Raw genomic sequence first — 20,434 nt, 5'->3', positions numbered from 1 at the left:
ACGATTATTTTCAATTGAAAGTTTGACGATCATAGACAAACAATTGTATATTTAAAAGCGGCTTTATCAATTTAAATAATGACAAATTGCTGTGTGCGCTGTTACACAAGTGTTGGATGTGCTGCCTGCTATGTAGTTATCAGTGTTTGGGGCATAGTCATGCTCGGCATTATGGCCATTCTTTTCGGTATCGATAAAGCCGGTACCATTGGTGATCTTAACCCTCATCACACAAGAAAAGACAATACAAAAACATTATGGATTAATGTTATCATTTACTTCATTGTTTGCATTTTAAGCTCAATCAGTCTTTGCTACAGACTTAAGCATCCATTTGAGGACGACAAGGCTAACGAGGAAGTTGATGAAATAGAGGAGATGCTCAAGAATGCACCAGAAGAGGAGCAAAAGAAATCCGAAAATGCAAAGTCTGTTGAGCAGCCTCTTAATAGCAAATAAGCCGCTTAGGGAAGGGTAATTGAAACTTTAGTGTTCGTTCTTATTATACAGGAGTTGTAATGAATTAAATTGGTTATAGATACTAATTCTTGAAATAAACTTTCTATTTCTTTTTCTTCTTTTTACTATCTTTTGGAGATGCTTTTGCACTAGGTGATTTTCGAGTTTTCTCGGGTGGATACGAATTTTCTGATAAAAATGCATTTTCCGAGTCAACTGGCTTGGATGCCAATATAGCCTTGTATAGTTCCGGATCTTGGTGTTGTAACTTGGAATTTATTTGTGGAATCTCTTCTTTTTTCATTCCAATTCCTTTTGCTATTACAAGATCGCTAACAAGAGTGTTGCAGCTCTTTATGAACAAAAATGTTGATCCTGGTATCTGATCATTGATACTATGTAACTTATCAACGATTTTCACGTGTTCGCCCATAACAACTATATCTATTATGACGTTATTCTTAATTGAAAGTGCTCTAATAGTAGCAGCGATCTCATCTGTCATTAAACAATCTGATGAAACAAAAATTAAAATTCTTTTTTCCGATGGGATTGGTATGCAGTTCTTAAGTGCCAAAATAGCACTTTTGACTCCAAGTAATATGTCAATAGGCTCTTTTCCTCTTTTAATATTTGGAATTGAATTTGCAATGTTATTTGGTTTTGTTGTTGGGGAAGAACGAATGCCAAACTCTGGTCTCGACATTGTGATAATTCCAACTTGCGAATTTTGGTTAGATTGATTATAATTTTTTGCTAGACGCTCTGCACATGTTGTTTGAGCATTTAATCGATCAGTTATGAAATCCCCATTGATTGATGTTGGAGAATTATCGATCAAAATGATAGTAGCTCGATCTCTAGATTCCATTCAATCTCCGATAAATTTTTTTATCGTTTTTTTCTCTTTTATTTATTTTTGACTATTTTACGTGACAAAAAAAATACCATCAATGATTTCTGCTTCTAAAAAAAATAATAATGATGAGAATCAACTTGAAATCACTAAAGCAGAAACAGATACAGAAAACAGTCAAGATATAGTTAATGCTGATTTCATTGCAAGTTTGTTTAATATTGAAGAAGATATTCAACAAAATTTGGAAAATGTTGCATTTCTTATCAAAGAATACTATCACAAAGATTTAGAACCACAATTTTTAGAGTTATCTACTCGTTTAATCCCATTATTATCACCAGAAATTTCAAAAGATCAAGAATTAACAAATTACGCATGCATTCTTTTTGTAATATTTATAAAATCTCCAGGAATATGCAATTACTATGTTAAACACGATATTCATCAATATTTATTCAATTATTTACCAAATCCTATGGCTATTTCATTGTTTCAGCAATTACTCGTATTCAATCAGCATCCAAAGCACGAAATGATCATTAAATCTCAGGATACTGATCTCCAAATTTATGATCAAGTATTTTCCTTCCTCAAAGAGAAAAACTTCTTAGATATCATCCTCAACGTGCTTAGAACAACAAACCCTGATGATAAATTGTTTATGTCGTCCTTAATGTGCTTTGGTTCATATTCTCATTATGATGTCAATAATTCTCAAGTTAAAGCTTATCTAGATAACTTACTAAGCATATTCTTGAATAGCGAAACAAGTGATAACTTCAGATTTTATCTTTTCTCTGTTTTTAATAATTTTGTTGAAAGATCAACAGAATATCTCAATTATTTCCTTGGAAATGCCAGTTTTCTAGACATTGTCAATAGTTTTGATCACAATAACGTTCTTTTGTGTAAAGAATTCATTCGTTTCTTATCAATTTGTGTTTCTGAAAAAGAAGATATAACAGTTCAAAGTGTAAACACGCTTATGACACTCATATTTCCTTATATCGAAGAACAGAACCCGAATTTTACCAATTCTATAGCGAATTTCTTCCATGAATGCGCTTATTCAATTCAAAACATTACAAAAGTGACAATCGAAAATAACATTGTTCAAATTTTGAATGAACAGCTCAATGACGATTTTAATTTTGAGACGAAATCGGATGTATTAAGGTCTATATGTTCGTTGATATCCGTTGCTGATGATGAAAGTATCCAATACTTTCTTGAAAATAATTATTTGCAAATTGTATTAGATTTTGTAGAACCAATGTGGAGATACGCAGGTTTAGAAATGACTGATGCTCTTTATCAATTTGGTTCATACGCAATTAGCCACGATGAATCGTTAATTTCTGAAATTTTTGATTCAGATGCTTTTATGTTTATTCGAGAGATTTATGATTCGATAGAAGATTATGCAAACTGTAGAGAGCATTCTCTTCAAGCAAGTGTAATGGTTTTGGTTAATTTAGATCCTAATTTTAAAGATTTTGAAGATTAATATGTTGTTTGTAAAAAATATTAGTTGTTTATGATAATTAATGAATTTTTTACTAAATTTAAACATAACAAAACAAAAGTAAAGGAAATAGAAATAATGATAAGTCATAGCTCTCTATAGGAATCAGTGATAGTAGAAATCATACTAATGTGGTTGTATTTAATGTTCCAAACTATGAAATTGAACAAAAATTATTGTAATGATTCAGAAGATACAATTTTGTACAATTTAAGTAGTATAATATGAAATACAAGTAACAAAATGAAGCAATTCTAAATATATTAGATCTTTTTTCCAATTAGTTGACCAAGCCAACAAAAGAAGAAACCAACCACATGATTTGCTACAACATTAAGTACAGCTATCATGTAATCTTTATTTTTTCCAAGTTTAAATGTTTGGCTGGCGAATGTTGACCAAGTTGAATATCCACCACAGAAACCTGTTGTTAGTGCTACGTGTAATTCTTCTGGATAGTGCTTTCTAAATGTAATTTTAGATAATATTCCATACAAAAAGCAGCAAGTGATATTAATGATAAAAACTGCTAGTGGAAACTTCTTTTTATAGCATTTATCGAATAATATGCAAATAACCCCACGAAAAACAGCTCCTATTGCACCACCAATTGCAATATAAAGGACTTCAATGCCCATGGCTCTAAAATAAACTTAAAATCTTTGATCGTAGTTTACACTGTATCGTACCGATTATTTTGCATTCAAACTATTTTGTATTTGATTAGTGCTATTTTACTTTCAAATAAAGCCGAATTCATTGATGAGCAATTTGATAAAGTAGCTGTTGAATTCAGCAATGGTTGACCCATATAGCGAACTCATGTTGTATCCAAATATTAGTGAAGAAAAATATTAACTTTGTTGAACCAGAGCTATTGTTTTAAAATGCTAGATTTGATCATGTTTAATTATTTTTCATTAGATTTTGCACGTTTGTCTACAAATTTGAATCCAACATTCCAAAATTGGATCAAGAAAGAGGAAATTGTATTGGTGTATCCTATCATTCATAAAGTTAAACAAAATTTACTAATGATTAGGCAGATTTATTGCAAGATTACCAAATTTTTTTTCCAATTTTTTAATATTTAATGAGATAATATAAGCCTTTATAAGAGATTTCACTAGAACTGTGTAGTAAATAGTCCAACTTTGTAGAATACCATGAAATATTTTTCCAAAAAAAATCAAATTTTTCAAAAATGATTGAAAAAAATAAGTTTTTCGAATCAAATTAATGAAATTCAAATATTTTTGGAAGACAAATTCATTGTAAATTAATTGTATATGCATGTTTACTTCTTAAATACACAAAATTATGGACAAATGAAAAATATTTTTGAAAATTTCTCATAGTTTTCATTGTTAATATATCATTTTATTTTTATTTGAGTTCTGTTTCAAATTATTTGCTTTTTATTCTTTTTTAATTTGGAGTCTCTGGTATTTCGCCATCGAGACAAACCATATAATAGTCCTATAGAGGAAGAAGATGAAGACGAATACTTACAAGCTTTAATGTCATGCAAACAAGTTGTTATTTCAGATAATTTTTTACAGCAAGCAATTGATTCTTTGCAATCAAAGGATTTGAATGATATATTTCAAGGAATAACCTATATTAGCGAGTACAGTACATCATGCCCTAAAGATTTATATTCTAAACTTGATCAAAATCAAATTTCATTTTTACTATCTTACATCAATGTACAAGAATTTCAACAAAAAATTCTCATATTCATAAAGTCAATGCTTAGAGCACCAGAGTTTTATTTAGATGAACAATATGTTGCAAAAATTTATGAAATTTTACTCACAGAATCAAATTTAGAGATAATCATTCTTGTTATTGATATTTTAAGACAATACTGTACTGTTTACACACCTAATCAAGTTAAATTTCTTGATATAATTAATTTTGATTCGATTTTTACAATTAATCTTGAAAATACAAAGTTATTACATAAATTTTTGAAGTTTTTGATGATACTATATTCATCACCTATCTCCAGATTTGTTCCAATGCTTGAATCAAAAATACCAAACTTAGAATTTTGGCTTAGTAACGAAAGTGATTTAAAAACTATTGCATTAACCCTTAGTATTATGGATAAGGCTATTAAATGGTCCAAAAATACACAAGAAAACGCAGAAAATTACGTTTCAATCTGTTTCAGTTTTCTATTTTGTGAAGAACAGAAAATAACATTCTTACTACTTTCATTTCTTCGAGATGTTTCAAAATCATGTCCAGAATCATTAATTGATCACTTAAGTGAAATTTTCAACTTTTATCATCAATATATCAATGATATAAACATAATGAAGCAAGTAATCTCCATATTATGTGAGCTTTCATCATCAGAAAACTTGATTATTCCAATTCTAAATGTGTTTTTTGCAGATATCAACGCTTCATCCAGTTTATTCAATTGTAGTTATAAGATACAGTTACTAGTATTAGATTTTACAAACCAAATGCTTAAGAAAACCCCTCTTTCATATTATAACTTAATTCTTACTGATTATATATTTAATATCTATACAGATACACTAATTAATGATACTAATCATGATGTTTGTAATGATTTTATTATGATTCTTGCATCTATTTGTAGTCAAAATCCTGTTTCAGATGATTTTACATGGTTAGTTGGCAAATTGCATAATGATAGCTTTATATCTATCATTTCAGAAATAGACAATGAATGTTCTCAAGTTATTCTAGATATTCTCAGTCAATATTAAAATTTTGTTTAATTTATACTATTTTTTAAACTATTTACTATCATTATATAACAGAAACTATACGTTAACTCCTTATGCATCAAATTTGTTCATTTCGCACTAAACATATTTCAAAATTTGTAAATCTACTATTTCCATTCTCATTTTTTATAATCCAAATCCCCAAAGATAGTTTATATAGTTATGGATTCGTGATTTGACATTGATGAAGGTGTTGGCATGGATTTTATATTTGAATACTGAAAAGTATGTTAATTGCAATATTAATCTACTTGCTTTTATTGGGCCTTCATAAAAGATGCAATATTTCTTTGCGGATGCAATATGTTAATTAGCAATTTAGAAACATTTCATATTTTGAATCAAGGAGTTCATTGTTTATTTATTCTCCAGAGAAGTAACATTGTTTTGGTATTAGGAATCTTATAAGTCAAGTTTTTTTTTTCTTGAAAGATTTCTGACTTGAAACCAATCAATCAATTGAAAAGAATATAATCAAATAGGAATTTACAACAATTTTAAAGAATAAAACAATTTTTATTTCATAAATGGGTGCTGAAGAATCAACAACTAACACAAAATATATAGAATGCCTTTCCACCCTTACAAAGAAGGATTGCTCCAAGGACGAGAAGTTCTGGATCAGTCTTATCTCAATGGCTCCACCGAGAAACCAAACTTTACCATCTCCTAAAATTTTATTCGACATAACAGCACATTATCCACAAAATATTATCGGATTATACCAGACATGTGTAAAATACATGGAAATTAATGAAAAATTATCATCAGATCAACCATTACCAACAGTTTTCACAGATCAGTTTGCTTTTGTATTAAATTTAATCAACATGATGTCTGCAGTTCTCATACAAACAAAGCATTTCCATCCAATTCTTAAAGAAATTTTAGGAACAAATGAATCAACAGAAAACTCTCAGAAAGACAAACAAAATGAGCCAAAACCAGAAGAAAAACAAGAAACTGCTACTACAGAATCAGAAACAAAGGTAGAAGAGAAGGAAAATAAAGAAGAAATTGCATCCAAAGAAGAATCAGAAAAGAAAGAAGAAAATCAAGCTAATGATGAAACAGACAAGAAAAAGAATAAACAAACTCAAGAAGAAACCGAAAATAAAGAAAAAATTGAAGAAAATAAAGAAGATATTCCACCAAAACAAGGAACAGAGAACAAATCAGAACAACCAACGGAATCTACAGAAAATAAAGAAACTACAGAACAAAAACAAGAAGAAAAAACAGAAAATACAGAAAAAGGAACTTCAGAAAATATTATTCCATTCGAATTACAAAGAATCAATTCACCAAACAGTTCTTTATACGTCCGATTCCTCCAATCAGCCTACAATACACTTTTCAGAGAAAATATTACTTTATTCAACGAAGAAACATTCTGGCTTGAGAAGAATGAAGACTATACGCAATCTATTAGCCGTTTAGACCTAATCCACTCGATTTTGTTCAATATTAATCTTCCATATTTTGCCAAAATCGTTGGAACTGAAGAAGTTGCCATGCCAATAGATAATTTAGAGTTTCCATACCATGAATTCGTAATATCTGTCTTCTATCTGATTCATCATCATTTTTATGACCTTGGAGCCAATCCTTCAGACGTAATGACCTCTCTAATGAAGAATTCTCTTGCTCTGTCTGCATATTTCCTTGTTCATGATCACAATATATTGACCGCTATGTCAGATTTGGAAAATACTGTTCCATTGACAACAGTAAAACTTGCTTTACAGAGAATTCTTGCTAATCCAAGTCATCTTTACTTTAGGGAATCAGTAGCCATCATTTATGGCCTTTTGTATTCAGATCCAGACACAATTCAAGTTTTCGCTGAGGATGGATCGACCAATGAGATGATATTTGCACTCCTCCAGTACCTCCAGTCATCGTACGAACAGGGTGGATTGAGTTTTGTCCATGTTTTGATAGTTTCCATCATAGAACTCTTCATACAGAACTCGTTAACCGCTGCTTCCCTTAACTGCCCATTTAATGCATCCTTCCTTGCCACTTTCAGGCCACATCGTGGAACTTACGCCGATTTATTATTTGAGATCCTTATGAATTTCATCGGTAAGGAGCCACTGAGCTTACAGATATTCTCCACATTCGCAAATCTCGCTGGATACATTGACGAAATCACTCTCTATAACTCAGTAAAAATCGGAAATGCTATTGAACACCTTATAACATCAAAAGACCTTGATGCAAAGAAAGACCAACTTAATGCGGCCCTTACTTTCTTCGCTAAGATCATTCAGAAGAAGGAACATCGTAATATTAACATTCAATTGATTGTTTACCAGAAATCTAAGATTTTCAAGGAACTCAAGACACGTTTGACTGATTACAATGCACCTCTCGAAGTTATATTGCATTTTTGCGAGGCTGCAAAGACAATTTTCTCAAATTCAGGCAAAAAGAATGTTTCTGCCGAAGAAGCTTCTAAGATTTTAATGGGATTGGATATGGAAGAGGTATTCCCCGTTGTCAGAGAGTTTGAGAAGTTCAAACACGAATTCAACGATTATCTCCACGATGGAATGAAGAATTGGGCAACATCGTTGTTATCTAGTGTAATTACTAGAGAAAAGGAAATCCTCAGGTACGGTGATCAGAGGAAACAGCAGCAACAGCAAAAATCTCAATAAAAATTATATATTTATGTTTAACCATCATTTTATTACATTTGTAAACGATTATTTTATCATAACCTTTGTATATGTTTTAATTATTAAGTAAATTTAAAACAAATAATGATTTCTAATCGTTATTTGGATAATTGATGCTTTTAACCTCAATAATAAAGTACTCACAAACAAGTAATATGTTTGTTGTAGCTTAGGCATACTTAATTTAATTATTTTGCAACCATGATAAATAATGATATCGAATAAGCTTAATGCAATGAAATTGTTATAGTTATCGATGATGAATAACTATAGTATGCATTCACATAGATTTTAATAATGATATTTTTTATAGAATTTTTTGGATTTTATTTAATGTGGTTAGAATTGGATGTAGTCGATTGAAAAATGTTATGGAGTAATTTTAACTGTAATACAGACATATTAAAAACAATTTATATAACAACAAAATAACAAACAAAACATCTTTGATCATATTTGTAATAAAGTTTTCTTAGAACTTACGTAGTTTGCGAATCATCATTGAGAATGAGACAAGAAAAATGAGCTTTTGATTTCGTATCCTTAATTTTTCGTTAAATTAAAAAATAATATAGCAACAATGTTCTATTCCTTAAGGATATGACTTGTATACATATGATTGTGCTGAACACCTAATATAACTATCAGATTTCCGAAAAAATTATAGTAAAAGGCAACATGTTGATTTTTGGTTCTGTTGGGTCTCATTATTTTCTTCTTCCTTAGAACCCTTTTGAGGTTCTGCTGTTTTTTGAACTTCTGTCGAAGTCATTGATAATCTTGACCGATCTTCAGTATTAAAGTTAGTCATTGATGTTTGTGAACCATCAGGAAAATGCAGTGATGGTATATATACGTGTTTTGATGTTGAAGTATACTCAATAGTTGAATCATCAGACATCAACCACTTATGAATTTAATCTGAAAATATTTCAGTTATTGACATAGTCATTAAATATAGAACTTTGGCAGCATTTTGTTTCATTTTTCTTTTGTGACTCAATTCGGGGATCGTTTTTTCAAAAATAACTTTGGAATTATTATAACCATATGAATGTGAATTAAATCCATCATATGAAATCCTTAAAAACGATTAGGATTCAATAGCATTCAGTCAATTGTTAGAAGTGGTTCCACACTGGTTATTTGGTGTCAATCAATGGGGTAAGTAGGGTATAATGCATACTAGTATGACTAACTGAAGCCGTGATTAAATCGAGAATTAAGCTAAGTTGTAGGGATATAATAATCTAACTTCGATGATATTATAATATTATTAATGTTTAGAGTATAAATCATTCTACACTATCAGTATCACAATATGTTTGATCTATATTTCACAATAATGCTTAATATTTGGAGAAATCATTTGATAATCTTTTAATAAAAATATGATTTTTCGTATAAAAGACTATTCATATGTATTTATAACATTACAATAACCAAATATATCAGTAAATTACCTTTAGTGATAGTTATACATAAAGAAATAAAATATTAGTTGTTACAATCGGTAAAAAATATGAAAACTGTTTTTAAAATTTTAAGATAGCAAATGTAGATAAAAGCTTCAATGTTTCAAAAAAATTAAGAAATTGAGTTAGATTGCATTGAAAAATGATGCAGACACCAGCTCATATCTCAATATAATTGATAAGATAATGTTATTTGTTGACTTCATATATGATATTAGCTCTCTGATGAGGAGATGCATTTTCATTTATAACCAAAACCGGCATTATTGTTGATTTAATAAAGTAAATATTTGAATTATGTATATTTAGGGCGTTAACAAACTAAGAAGTATACATTCCCGATAAAATAATATTTGATTTAATAAAAGTGAATTTTAGAAATTGATATAAATATATATGAATGGATATTAAAAATAACTACTTTTACCGATTTATAATCTCCTCAATTTGTTTAGAAAATGAAAAATTGAAACTCTTTTAAAAAATTTGAAATTTTCCGCGAATATAATTTGAATTGGAATACAAATATTTCAGAGTCTACCAGCGTGCTCGAGCAGAATTATTTTTGCGTTTTTTTATGAAAAAGTAGGGTTGTTAGATTCCCGACGATAGGTGTCTTGGAAGATTTGCCTGGTGTCATCATAGTGTCTTTAAATCAAAAATTTTATTTTGGAGTTAGTTTTATTGATTTTTCAATAAAAAACATTTCGAAAACAAGAAAATAAAACGATAAAATATTTATATTTTATATAAGGATCTTATATATTTAAAATAAATATCATTTTATTTTTTTCATTGGTGTCTGTCAAACCATAATACACTATTCAAAAATTCAATTTGTCTTGCGGTTTCAAAAGACACCTTCAAATTGAACGATAGCACAGACACTATTGAATTTTACCCATTTTATTTAGTTTTTACCCTTTTTATTTTTAAGAATTAATGACTGAAACAGCCGTTTTGCTATGACCTCAATCACTTTTATTTATTATTCTAAATATTATTTAATTTTATTATTTGAATAGGCCAACTTATATTTGAGAAGCTCAATTTGAGACTACTTAATACATTGAAATATCATAAATATTGAAATATTAAAAAGTGTATTTCAAAATATTGAAATTATAAAAATTTATAATACTGAAATTGAGACAAATTAATAAATTCAATGTGTTTTTTTTGAAATAACTCTCAAATATTACTTTTTTGTTTATTTAATGATGAATAAATATGATTGCTTTAGTCAATCATAAAAACTAATTTAAGTTTAAAATAATGAAAGGATAATTTGATCGTTTTTTAAAATACAATTATTTTTGATGATTTGCAAGAATCTTTGAAAAGAATATAATATAGGTTCTATTTTTGTAAAATTTATCCAAATCATGTATTACATAAATTACGATTAAAACGATGAAAGAACCAAAAAGTGTCTTTTGTGTTTTGTTGTTGCGTGTTGGATGCGGGATCCTGTTATTTCCGAAATCGACAAAAAATTTGGAAATTTAATTTCCGAAATCGAAATTATATTAATGTTTTTAATATTCTTATATCAAAAGGATTAAAGTTCATTAAGAGAAAAACAATTCTTCTTCTTCAATCTATTTGCGCATTTATTTCTACACGCCAATAAGGAAGGGAAAATTATAAGACACCATAGTGTCTTCAAAACGCTAATTTTTGATATTTTTAACAACCCTATGAAAAAGTTATTTCATATCATACGTAGATCTCCAAAAAGTGAGAGTGTCAGAAAATTTTCTGACAAAATTTTCGACAATTTGGCTTAAATAAAAAAAGGATTTAAAAACTTCAATATATGACGAATCTAAATTTCGATTTATTTTGAGCTAAAACTCAAAATTGAGAGTGGAATCCCTTCTCAATTGTTCGATAATGCATTGAATTTCAAAACACTACGGAAAGATAAAAATACAATTCTAAAATACGCTTATCGATTTAATTACTATATACATTTAATCGAAATGCACATTGCTTTTGTAGACATAGATAATTAATAGTTAGATTTAAAAAAAATTGAAATTTAATTTCATGCTGAACTCATTTGTTGATATGTATTTGAACAGTCTGAGAGGTATCATTAGTGTAACATCACTTAAAGAAGAGTAATGATTAAACTTATCTTTTTCTTTTCAATAATTTTTTTAAAATAGTAATGCTTATTAAATATTTCTGTTTCCATTAATGTGAATCAACATTAATTGTATCTTGGCATTGGAAGAGAAGATGTTTCTGTGACAGCAGCTGGTCTGAGCTCAATCTTCTTCTGTTTGATAACTTTCTTGAATGTATGGAATGAGATAAGTCCCATAACAGCACCAATAATCATTGCACATACTGCATCATCGATGTGATTTCTGCGATCCCAGATACAAGCAGCGACGACGAAAATTGCGAAGAAAATTGGTGATGCCATCAAGAGTGATGTAACATTATTGTAGTATGGAATCAATTCACCAATGTACAAACAGAGGAAAATTGCGGCAGCCATTGCTTCAGCAGCTTCTGTAGCTGGGAATGACGAGAATTGGGATGCGAGCTGCTTTTGATCGAGGAATCCAGTGCATGTAAGGTATGAACCATCACCACCACAAATTGCAATTGTATCTGGTCTTGGTCTACCTACAATTTTGCCAATGGCAGCACAAACGAGCATTGCAGATGCAATTGAGAAAATGTATGAAGCTGTAGCCTTGATAACGTTAACATCATAATAGATTAAAAGCCAAAGTAAAATAACAATAAGAGAACCAACACCAAATATAACAATGCAGAGAATGCCGTATGTTAATGAGTTCGTTGATATTGGGTTATCAATGTCTGAAGTAATAAATGGAGTAAAATTCTCGCCAAAAGTGGTGTATTTAAGGATATAGGCTGGAACAAGTAAGAGAATGTTAACGATCCAGTCAATAATGGCGTATTGGGAAAGAAAGTTGAAGAAATCAACTAAAAGCATTGTTTGTATTGAATTCTAACGTCTTGCTCATCAAAAAAGAATCCGAATCTCTGATATTAAATTCATAAACAGACTATCCTTGTTGAACCGAACATAAAAAAATCATTTTTGGAGATACCAAAATCTCGTTTTATAAATAATCCGTATGAATTCAAATTTTAAATTAATTTTTGAGTGATCACTGAAAGATTTTTGATTACCCGATTCCTTTCAAAAAAAAAAAGAATACTCTTGATCCCCAGATTCTAGGGTTGTTAGATTCCCGACGATAGGTGTCTTGGAAGATTTGCCTGGTGTCATCATAGTGTCTTTAAATCAAAAATTTTATTTTGGAGTTAGTTTTATTGATTTTTCAATAAAAAACATTTCGAAAACAAGAAAATAAAACGATAAAATATTTATATTTTATATAAGGATCTTATATATTTAAAATAAATATCATTTTATTTTTTTCATTGGTGTCTGTCAAACCATAATACACTATTCAAAAATTCAATTTGTCTTGCGGTTTCAAAAGACACCTTCAAATTGAACGATAGCACAGACACTATTGAATTTTACCCATTTTATTTAGTTTTTACCCTTTTTATTTTTAAGAATTAATGACTGAAACAGCCGTTTTGCTATGACCTCAATCACTTTTATTTATTATTTTAAATATTATTTAATTTTATTATTTGAATAGGCCAACTTATATTTGAGAAGCTCAATTTGAGACCACTTAATACATTGAAATATCATAAATATTGAAATATTAAAAAGTGTATTTCAAAATATTGAAATTATAAAAATTTATAATACTGAAATTGAGACAAATTAATAAATTCAATGTGTTTTTTTTTGAAATAACTCTCAAATATTATTTTTTTGTTTATTTAATGATGAATAAATATGATTGCTTTAGTCAATCATAAAAACTAATTTAAGTTTAAAATAATGAAAGGATAATTTGATCGTTTTTTAAAATACAATTATTTTTGATGATTTGCAAGAATCTTTGAAAAGAATATAATATAGGTTCTATTTTTGTAAAATTTATCCAAATCATGTATTACATAAATTACGATTAAAACGATGAAAGAACCAAAAAGTGTCTTTTGTGTTTTGTTGTTGCGTGTTGGATGCGGGATCCTGTTATTTCCGAAATCGACAAAAAATTTGGAAATTTAATTTCCGAAATCGAAATTATATTAATGTTTTTAATATTCTTATATCAAAAGGATTAAAGTTCATTAAGAGAAAAACAATTCTTCTTCTTCAATCTATTTGCGCATTTATTTCTACACGCCAATAAGGAAGGGAAAATTATAAGACACCATAGTGTCTTCAAAACGCTAATTTTTGATATTTTTAACAACCCTACCAGATTCTAACCTTGTAATTCATATTTTTTTCATGTAGATCGCCGTTAATTTTCAAACACTTGCAAATTAAGGGCGACTTTCAGTTGAAAAATAAGTTTCTTTCAATCTCATAGATAAAATTACGATCTTCGTAGTAATTTATCATTTGAAATTGCTTTCACATAAGTTGTATATTAGAATATTATTAAATACATTGCTCTATCTAGCCTTGTTAAGAGTAAATGTGATTGATTTCATACAATACAACAAAACCATATTTATTATTGAATAGAAAATATAAATTCACCGTTACAATGAATGATTTGTTTTCCATATCAAACTCAAAATCATGTAAAGCATTGAAAAGATATTTCTGCTATATTACAATCATTATAAGATATGTGAAAGTAAAAATCATTGAATATGTAATTATTTAAGAGATAGAGAGCATAAACTGCACTATCGCAAGAAAATTATGATGATTTTGTAGAAATCGATATTCATTATATGTGAATTCACCTAATTGAAAAGTAACAAGCTATATATTTTATTTCGCACCATAACAAGATTACATTTTTGAATGTTGTACATCAGAAATCATTCTGAAATATATGAAATATTTGAAATATATGAAATATATCATCGCAGTTTCTTTGGAGCTAATTTGAACTTCATTCAAGGGGAAAAAAGAAATATAAGTAGTATTAAAAACGAAATATAAATATTATACTTTATAATAATAACAAAAGATCATTAACAGCTTGCTGCGTAGAAACAGGTTGAGCCTGAACTTGTAATCCTTTTCTTTGTGCGCGAAGCTTAGCCATCTCTGCGAAAAAGTCTTCATCCGCCATATCATCGCCATAAGTACGAAGAGGAGTTCTCTTTACAGGTTTTTCTTCAGATTTAGCATTTTTAGCCTGTCCTCTACTCTTTTGTTCGGCTTCTACTTTCATCATCGATTTTGTCAACAATTGTGTATCAAAAGAACCATTTTTCTTGAATGCTTCGTATTGGATGATGCAGCATTTAGCAAATTCAAATATCTTAGAGCAAAATGATCTTAATTTCGGATCATTCAAAGTTTGAACTAATTTTTCCGCACGACGAGAGATTTCGAGCACGTTAATGTTGATTTCTCTCAACAATGGGTCCTGTGGGTTGCCCTGTTCCGCAAATGTAGTTATCAACGTTTGGCAAAACATTGCTAATATTTCTGCAGCGGAATCGAGATCTGAGTAGAATTTAGTTCTAAGTTCATCTGTAAGTTGTGGGACAAAGTAATATGTGCAAATTGTTTTCTGCCACTTATCGAAATCGCTATTCAAGCAATTTTCTTTTGCACAGCAATCTACCCAAATTTTTGCATTCTGATGGATAAAGTTTTGAAGTTGTGGCTCTTCGGAAAGCTCAGGTGCTGATAATTGCGATGTCAATAATTTGGTCTGAAGTCTAGCCAATTGAGCCTTCTTACCGTTCTTAAACAGAGCATCAATCAACATAAGTGAGTTGTATTTTAATCCTGAAGGATCTTTTTTAAGATGCTTGACAAGCAATTCAAGAAAAACGTCAATTGAACTTGGTTGAGCTTCTACTGCATTAACCAACCTCATTATTCCTGCCCAATCAGGATGTCCAGGCTGCCCGTTGATTGCTTTTCGTATCAGGTTCTCGTGAACTACGACAAAAGCATCCATATCTGATATAAATTTGAGACGATTATTTTGTAAACAAATATTCGCAATTCATTTATTTACAAATTTCAATGGGTTGATAAAATGATTTTGATGGATATCTGTTTTTATGACAATATTAAAGCGTTTTTCAACGAAATGGAACGATAGAGACAATTTTTTTGCAAGTGTAAAGAATTTTTTTTAGGGTTTTCGGTTACCATCAAACGAAAGTTTAAGCTTAACTACCGTTTTCTTCAAGAAGATAGGGTACCCAAAATTAAGACAAAATTTCCCAGAATTGACATTTTCTAATTTCTCTTTTTGAAATCGATATGATATTATGCGAGCGAAAACTTAAAATATATAATAACAACACGAAAGATGATAAATCCATAAGTAGCCAATAACAAAATCATGGAAATTTCCAATTCTATTTCATAATTTTGACTGAAAAATGCTAAGTGTAGCAATTTTACATTAAAATTAACGTAGTTGTTTGCATTTTGATCTATTTATCTATGGCTAATGGCTGATTAATCTGATAATCTCCATCGAGATTTTGATGTAAAAGGTATTCTGGTTAAGCAAATGAAATCAGCTTCAAATGTAGTATTAAGTGGTGCTAGCACATTCCTAAATTAACAAATATGTGGAGAATTGATATATTTCATTGAAAATAAGGTCATCATTCAAAATTTTAAAATCTTTTCGTACAAATATTATTTAAAAACACTTAGCAAACAATTTTTATTTGATGGTCATATAAAATTTTGGGTTTATTTTTTTCAATTGATAACCTCATTTTTTTCAAAAATGTCGTATAAACCAACAGCCTTCATCAAGCATGTTATGACAGCACCACATTCAGAACTTGTTATTGGATCCAGAAAGTGTGCTGCCAATCCACAAGTCATCAATCTTGGCACAGCACAAAGTCATCTCTTGAATGACTTTCTTTTACCATTAATGAGGAGTCGCCCCGAGTTCACAGGATGGGATTTCACATATGCTGGCTCATATGTTAAAACAAATCTCAAGAAAGCAATCGCTCATCTTTATGAAAAACATTTTGGAATGAAAAACGTCAATCCAGATCACATTATCGTTGGAAGTGGTATCGCATACTTGGTAGAGATGCTTTCATTAGCATTCTGCGAACCAGGAGAAAAGATTTTAATCCCAGAACCATGCTATGGCTGTTTCGAGCCAGATATGTGGTCATCTGGTGCTAAAGTACAGTACATTGACCTAGATAACCTTCCAGCGGAGCCACCAGCTGATGCAAGAATTTTATTATTAACAAATCCAGGAAATCCAATCGGCGAACCTGTTCCAAACCAAGACGAATTACTTACATGGGCAATGAAGAACCCTCTTCTCCATGTTATTACTGATGAAATCTACGGTCTTAGTTTCCGAGACGGAACTAACTTTGTTTCAATGATGGAAAACAAATTTGTCGATCCAAAGCGCATCCACCATCTCTATGGTGTATCAAAAGATTGGGGAATGGCCGGTTTGCATGTCGGATTCTTTTATACAAGGAATGATGCTTTATTTGAAGCATTAAATGAGGCATGCACAGGATATTCCCTTCCAAGTGATACGAAGCAGTATCTTGAGAAGATTTTCTGCAATTACGAACTTGTTGATAAAATGATCGAAGCTTCAAGAGAAAGACTCACTAAAGCTGAAGAAACAGCAATCAGGATCATTAAAGAAGGTGGAATTCCTTACAAGAAATCACCTGCTTCCTTGTTTATGTTACTTGATTTAACGGATATTGCCAAGAATGCAGAGGAAGAGAAGAAACTATGGTTAGAACTGATTGATAGGTTCAGTGTTCACGTCCTTCCTGCATATAATGGATTTAGATACAAATATCCTGGCTGGTTCAGACTTTGTTTCTCTCTCGACGAACCACAGCTTGTTGAGGGATGCAACAGATTAGTCAATGCTGTGAAAACACTTAGAACTGAGCGTGCTAAATAATTTTTTTCTTTTTGGGCAATTTGAAAATTAAATTTATTAAGATTTTTTAATGTTTAGTAAAGAAATGAAGAAAAGAGAAAGTTTATTAACTTTAGAAATTCTTTTATTGATAATTGCAAATTCTGCTTGGCAATTACCAGTTGAAAGATGAGTCAAATTGTTAGTAAATAGTTCTCTTGTATTAGTAGGTACTACATTACTATAAAATGTTGATGAAATCGAATTGTCAATGTAACAACTATCAACTGTTAATTGATCCCAACTGTTATATATCAAACATGAACCTTCAGGAGTAGTGTTGTTAATAAAAGAACAACTTTTTACAGTAAGAGAATTACATAAATGGTAAATAATTCCATATTTTGATTTTGTTATGGTATTATTTATAATATTACATGAATCAATCAAAGAATTATAATTGAATGCTATAAGCTCAAGATCACCTGTTCCTAAATTATTAACAACAGTTGAATAATTAAATGTTGTTGTGTGTTCATCTGAATAACTGCTAAAATATCCAACAGTTCTTGTTGTAGCTTTATTTGATGAGAAATTAGTTGATGAAACTACGATATAATCACGAACTGCATCAATAGATTCACTGCCAATATCATTTCCTAAATCGAAAAAGGAACTTTCAAGAAAAAAGTTTAAGTTATTTATATCAACATTTGTCCATGAAAATTGACCTCTTTTCGAGCTTTGGCATTTTGTACAGCAGAATTTGCGTTGAACAATAGAACTATTGCTGCCAATAACGTAGTAAACGCAACTTCCAGCTTCTGTTGAAGTGCAATTACTAAAAGAACACCGATTATGTAGGAATAATGAGTTAGTAATAGGGTTAAAGTTGACAACTCGGTCATTATCACGAAAAAAATTACACTCGTCTAAGTAGTATTGACCTTTTCCGACTGAAAAATTACAGTTCTGGCAGTATTCTGTCTTTAAACTTGAAAATTGACTATTGAAGTAGAAATTCCAGGGATCGTCATCTTCTTCAGATGACTTTCTCCCAAAATTTTCCACTATGTCAAAAAAACCGATTTGTGAAAGAGGGATAGGGTTGTTAGATTCCCGACGATAGGTGTCTTGGAAGATTTGCCTGGTGTCATCATAGTGTCTTTACATCAAAAATTTTATTAAGGAGTTAGTTTTATTGATTTTTCAATAAAAAACATTTCTAAAACAAGAAAATAAAACGATAAAATATTTATATTTTATATAAGGATCTTATATATTTAAAATAAATATCATTTTATTTTTTTCATTGGTGTCTGTCAAACCATAATACACTATTCAAAAATTCAATGTGTCTTGCGGCTTCAAAAGACACCTTCAAATTGAACGATAGAACAGACACTATTGAATTTTACCCATTATATTTAGTTTTTACCCTTTTTATTTTTAAGAATTAATGACTGAAACAGCCGTTTTGCTATGACCTCAATCACTTTTATTTATTATTTTAAATATTATTTAATTTTATTATTTGAATAGGCCAACTTATATTTGAGAAGCTCAATTTGAGACCACTTAATACATTGAAATATCATAAATATTGAAATATTAAAAAGGGTATTTCAAAATATTGAAATTATAAAAATTTATAATACTGAAATTGAGACAAATTAATAAATTCAATGTGTTTTTTTTGAAATAACTCTCAAATATTACTTTTTTGTTTATTTAATGATGAATAAATATGATTGCTTTAGTCAATCATAAAAACTAATTTAAGTTTAAAATAATGAAAGGATAATTTGATCGTTTTTTAAAATACAATTATTTTTGATGATTTGCAAGAATCTTTGAAAAGAATATAATATAGGTTCTATTTTTGTAAAATTTATCCAAATCATGTATTACATAAATTACGATTAAAACGATGAAAGAACCAAAAAGTGTCTTTTGTGTTTTGTTGTTGCGTGTTGGATGCGGGATCCTGTTATTTCCGAAATCGACAAAAAATTTGGAAATTTAATTTCCGAAATCGAAATTATATTAATGTTTTTAATATTCTTATATCAAAAGGATTAAAGTTCATTAAGAGAAAAACAATTCTTCTTCTTCAATCTATTGGCGCATTTATTTCTACACGCCAATAAGGAAGGGAAAATTATAAGACACCATAGTGTCTTCAAACCGCTAATTTTTGATATTTTTAACAACCCTCTTAGAGGGAAGTTTCACTTTGTAACACTGAGAGCGTCACTTTTTAGAAAATTATTTGAGTAGGGGTAATTTTAGCTAAAAGTGACACACCTGTAAAAAATGACACACCCGTGAAGGGTGTGATTACCGATCGGTAATTTCGACAGTTTAGAATTTGAAATTTTTTATGGAACTGTTGCGAGTTTCATAAAGAATTTAAGGAATATAAGCAAAGATTTGAATCAAAATCTTAGACCTAAGCCGCTCGATTCGCTCTCGGCTTCCGCGAATTACAGATCAGCAAAGATTTGAATCAAAATCTTCGAACTAAGCCGATCGCTTCGCTCGCGGCTTTCTTTATTATTTTAAATTTGCATATTTCCATCAAAAGTTCATAAGGTAAAAAATTTCGTTTATTTTTACTAAGAAAAAAAAGGTTTTTGATAATAAATTTATTTTATTTCGAAAAAGTAGCAATAATCGTAAAAGGGTATTGATAGACTTGCTAAAGTA

General features: G+C 29.6%; 8 protein-coding genes across 8 annotated transcripts, besides 2 other annotated features; 4 read left to right on the top strand and 4 right to left on the bottom strand.

Moving 5' to 3' along the window:
- Positions 1–57: 57 nt before the first annotated feature.
- On the top strand, positions 58–553 carry TVAGG3_0214520 (ribonuclease kappa family; the record flags this gene model as incomplete). The annotated part of the gene is made up of 1 exon (XM_001317287.1): positions 79–459. The coding sequence occupies one exon, from the start codon at positions 79–81 to the stop codon at positions 457–459; it is 381 nt and encodes a 126-aa protein (XP_001317322.1).
- Positions 554–562: 9 nt separating this feature from the next.
- On the bottom strand, positions 563–1,330 carry TVAGG3_0214510 (proteasome assembly; the record flags this gene model as incomplete). The annotated part of the gene is made up of 1 exon (XM_001317288.1): positions 563–1,330. One exon carries the CDS (start codon positions 1,328–1,330, stop codon positions 563–565), a length of 768 nt encoding a protein of 255 aa, XP_001317323.1.
- An 82-nt stretch (positions 1,331–1,412) lies between these two features.
- On the top strand, positions 1,413–2,825 carry TVAGG3_0214500 (armadillo (ARM) repeat-containing protein family; the record flags this gene model as incomplete). Its single annotated transcript, XM_001317289.1, has 1 exon — positions 1,413–2,825. One exon carries the CDS (start codon positions 1,413–1,415, stop codon positions 2,823–2,825), a length of 1,413 nt encoding a protein of 470 aa, XP_001317324.1.
- Positions 2,826–2,869: 44 nt separating this feature from the next.
- TVAGG3_0214490 (camphor resistance CrcB-like protein family) lies at positions 2,870–3,501 on the bottom strand (the record flags this gene model as incomplete). Its single annotated transcript, XM_001317290.2, has 1 exon — positions 3,107–3,481. The coding sequence occupies one exon, from the start codon at positions 3,479–3,481 to the stop codon at positions 3,107–3,109; it is 375 nt and encodes a 124-aa protein (XP_001317325.1).
- A 2,640-nt stretch (positions 3,502–6,141) lies between these two features.
- On the top strand, positions 6,142–10,775 carry TVAGG3_0214480 (HID1 family; the record flags this gene model as incomplete). Its single annotated transcript, XM_001317291.2, has 1 exon — positions 6,142–8,280. One exon carries the CDS (start codon positions 6,142–6,144, stop codon positions 8,278–8,280), a length of 2,139 nt encoding a protein of 712 aa, XP_001317326.1.
- Positions 10,776–11,217: 442 nt separating this feature from the next.
- On the bottom strand, positions 11,218–13,320 carry TVAGG3_0214470 (phosphatidate phosphatase protein; the record flags this gene model as incomplete). The annotated part of the gene is made up of 1 exon (XM_001317292.2): positions 11,995–12,756. The coding sequence occupies one exon, from the start codon at positions 12,754–12,756 to the stop codon at positions 11,995–11,997; it is 762 nt and encodes a 253-aa protein (XP_001317327.1).
- Positions 13,321–14,671: 1,351 nt separating this feature from the next.
- On the bottom strand, positions 14,672–16,191 carry TVAGG3_0214460 (ENTH/VHS domain family; the record flags this gene model as incomplete). Its single annotated transcript, XM_001317293.1, has 1 exon — positions 14,831–15,796. The coding sequence occupies one exon, from the start codon at positions 15,794–15,796 to the stop codon at positions 14,831–14,833; it is 966 nt and encodes a 321-aa protein (XP_001317328.1).
- Positions 16,192–16,553: 362 nt separating this feature from the next.
- On the top strand, positions 16,554–18,904 carry TVAGG3_0214450 (1-aminocyclopropane-1-carboxylate synthase protein; the record flags this gene model as incomplete). The annotated part of the gene is made up of 1 exon (XM_001317294.1): positions 16,589–17,767. One exon carries the CDS (start codon positions 16,589–16,591, stop codon positions 17,765–17,767), a length of 1,179 nt encoding a protein of 392 aa, XP_001317329.1.
- Positions 18,905–19,999: 1,095 nt separating this feature from the next.
- Positions 20,000–20,029: a terminal%2Cinverted (terminal inverted repeat of MuDR-3_TvMULE3 transposon ID:TVAGG3_0214440).
- Positions 20,000–20,434: part of a mobile genetic element that runs on past the window's edge.

The sequence above is a fragment of the Trichomonas vaginalis genome, chromosome IV, assembly GCF_026262505.1.
Source record: "Trichomonas vaginalis G3 chromosome IV, whole genome shotgun sequence".
In the NCBI taxonomy this organism is placed as follows: Eukaryota; Parabasalia; order Trichomonadida; family Trichomonadidae; genus Trichomonas; species Trichomonas vaginalis.
Note: the sequence above shows the minus strand (reverse complement) of the source record. Positions and strands in the feature narration are given on the sequence as shown.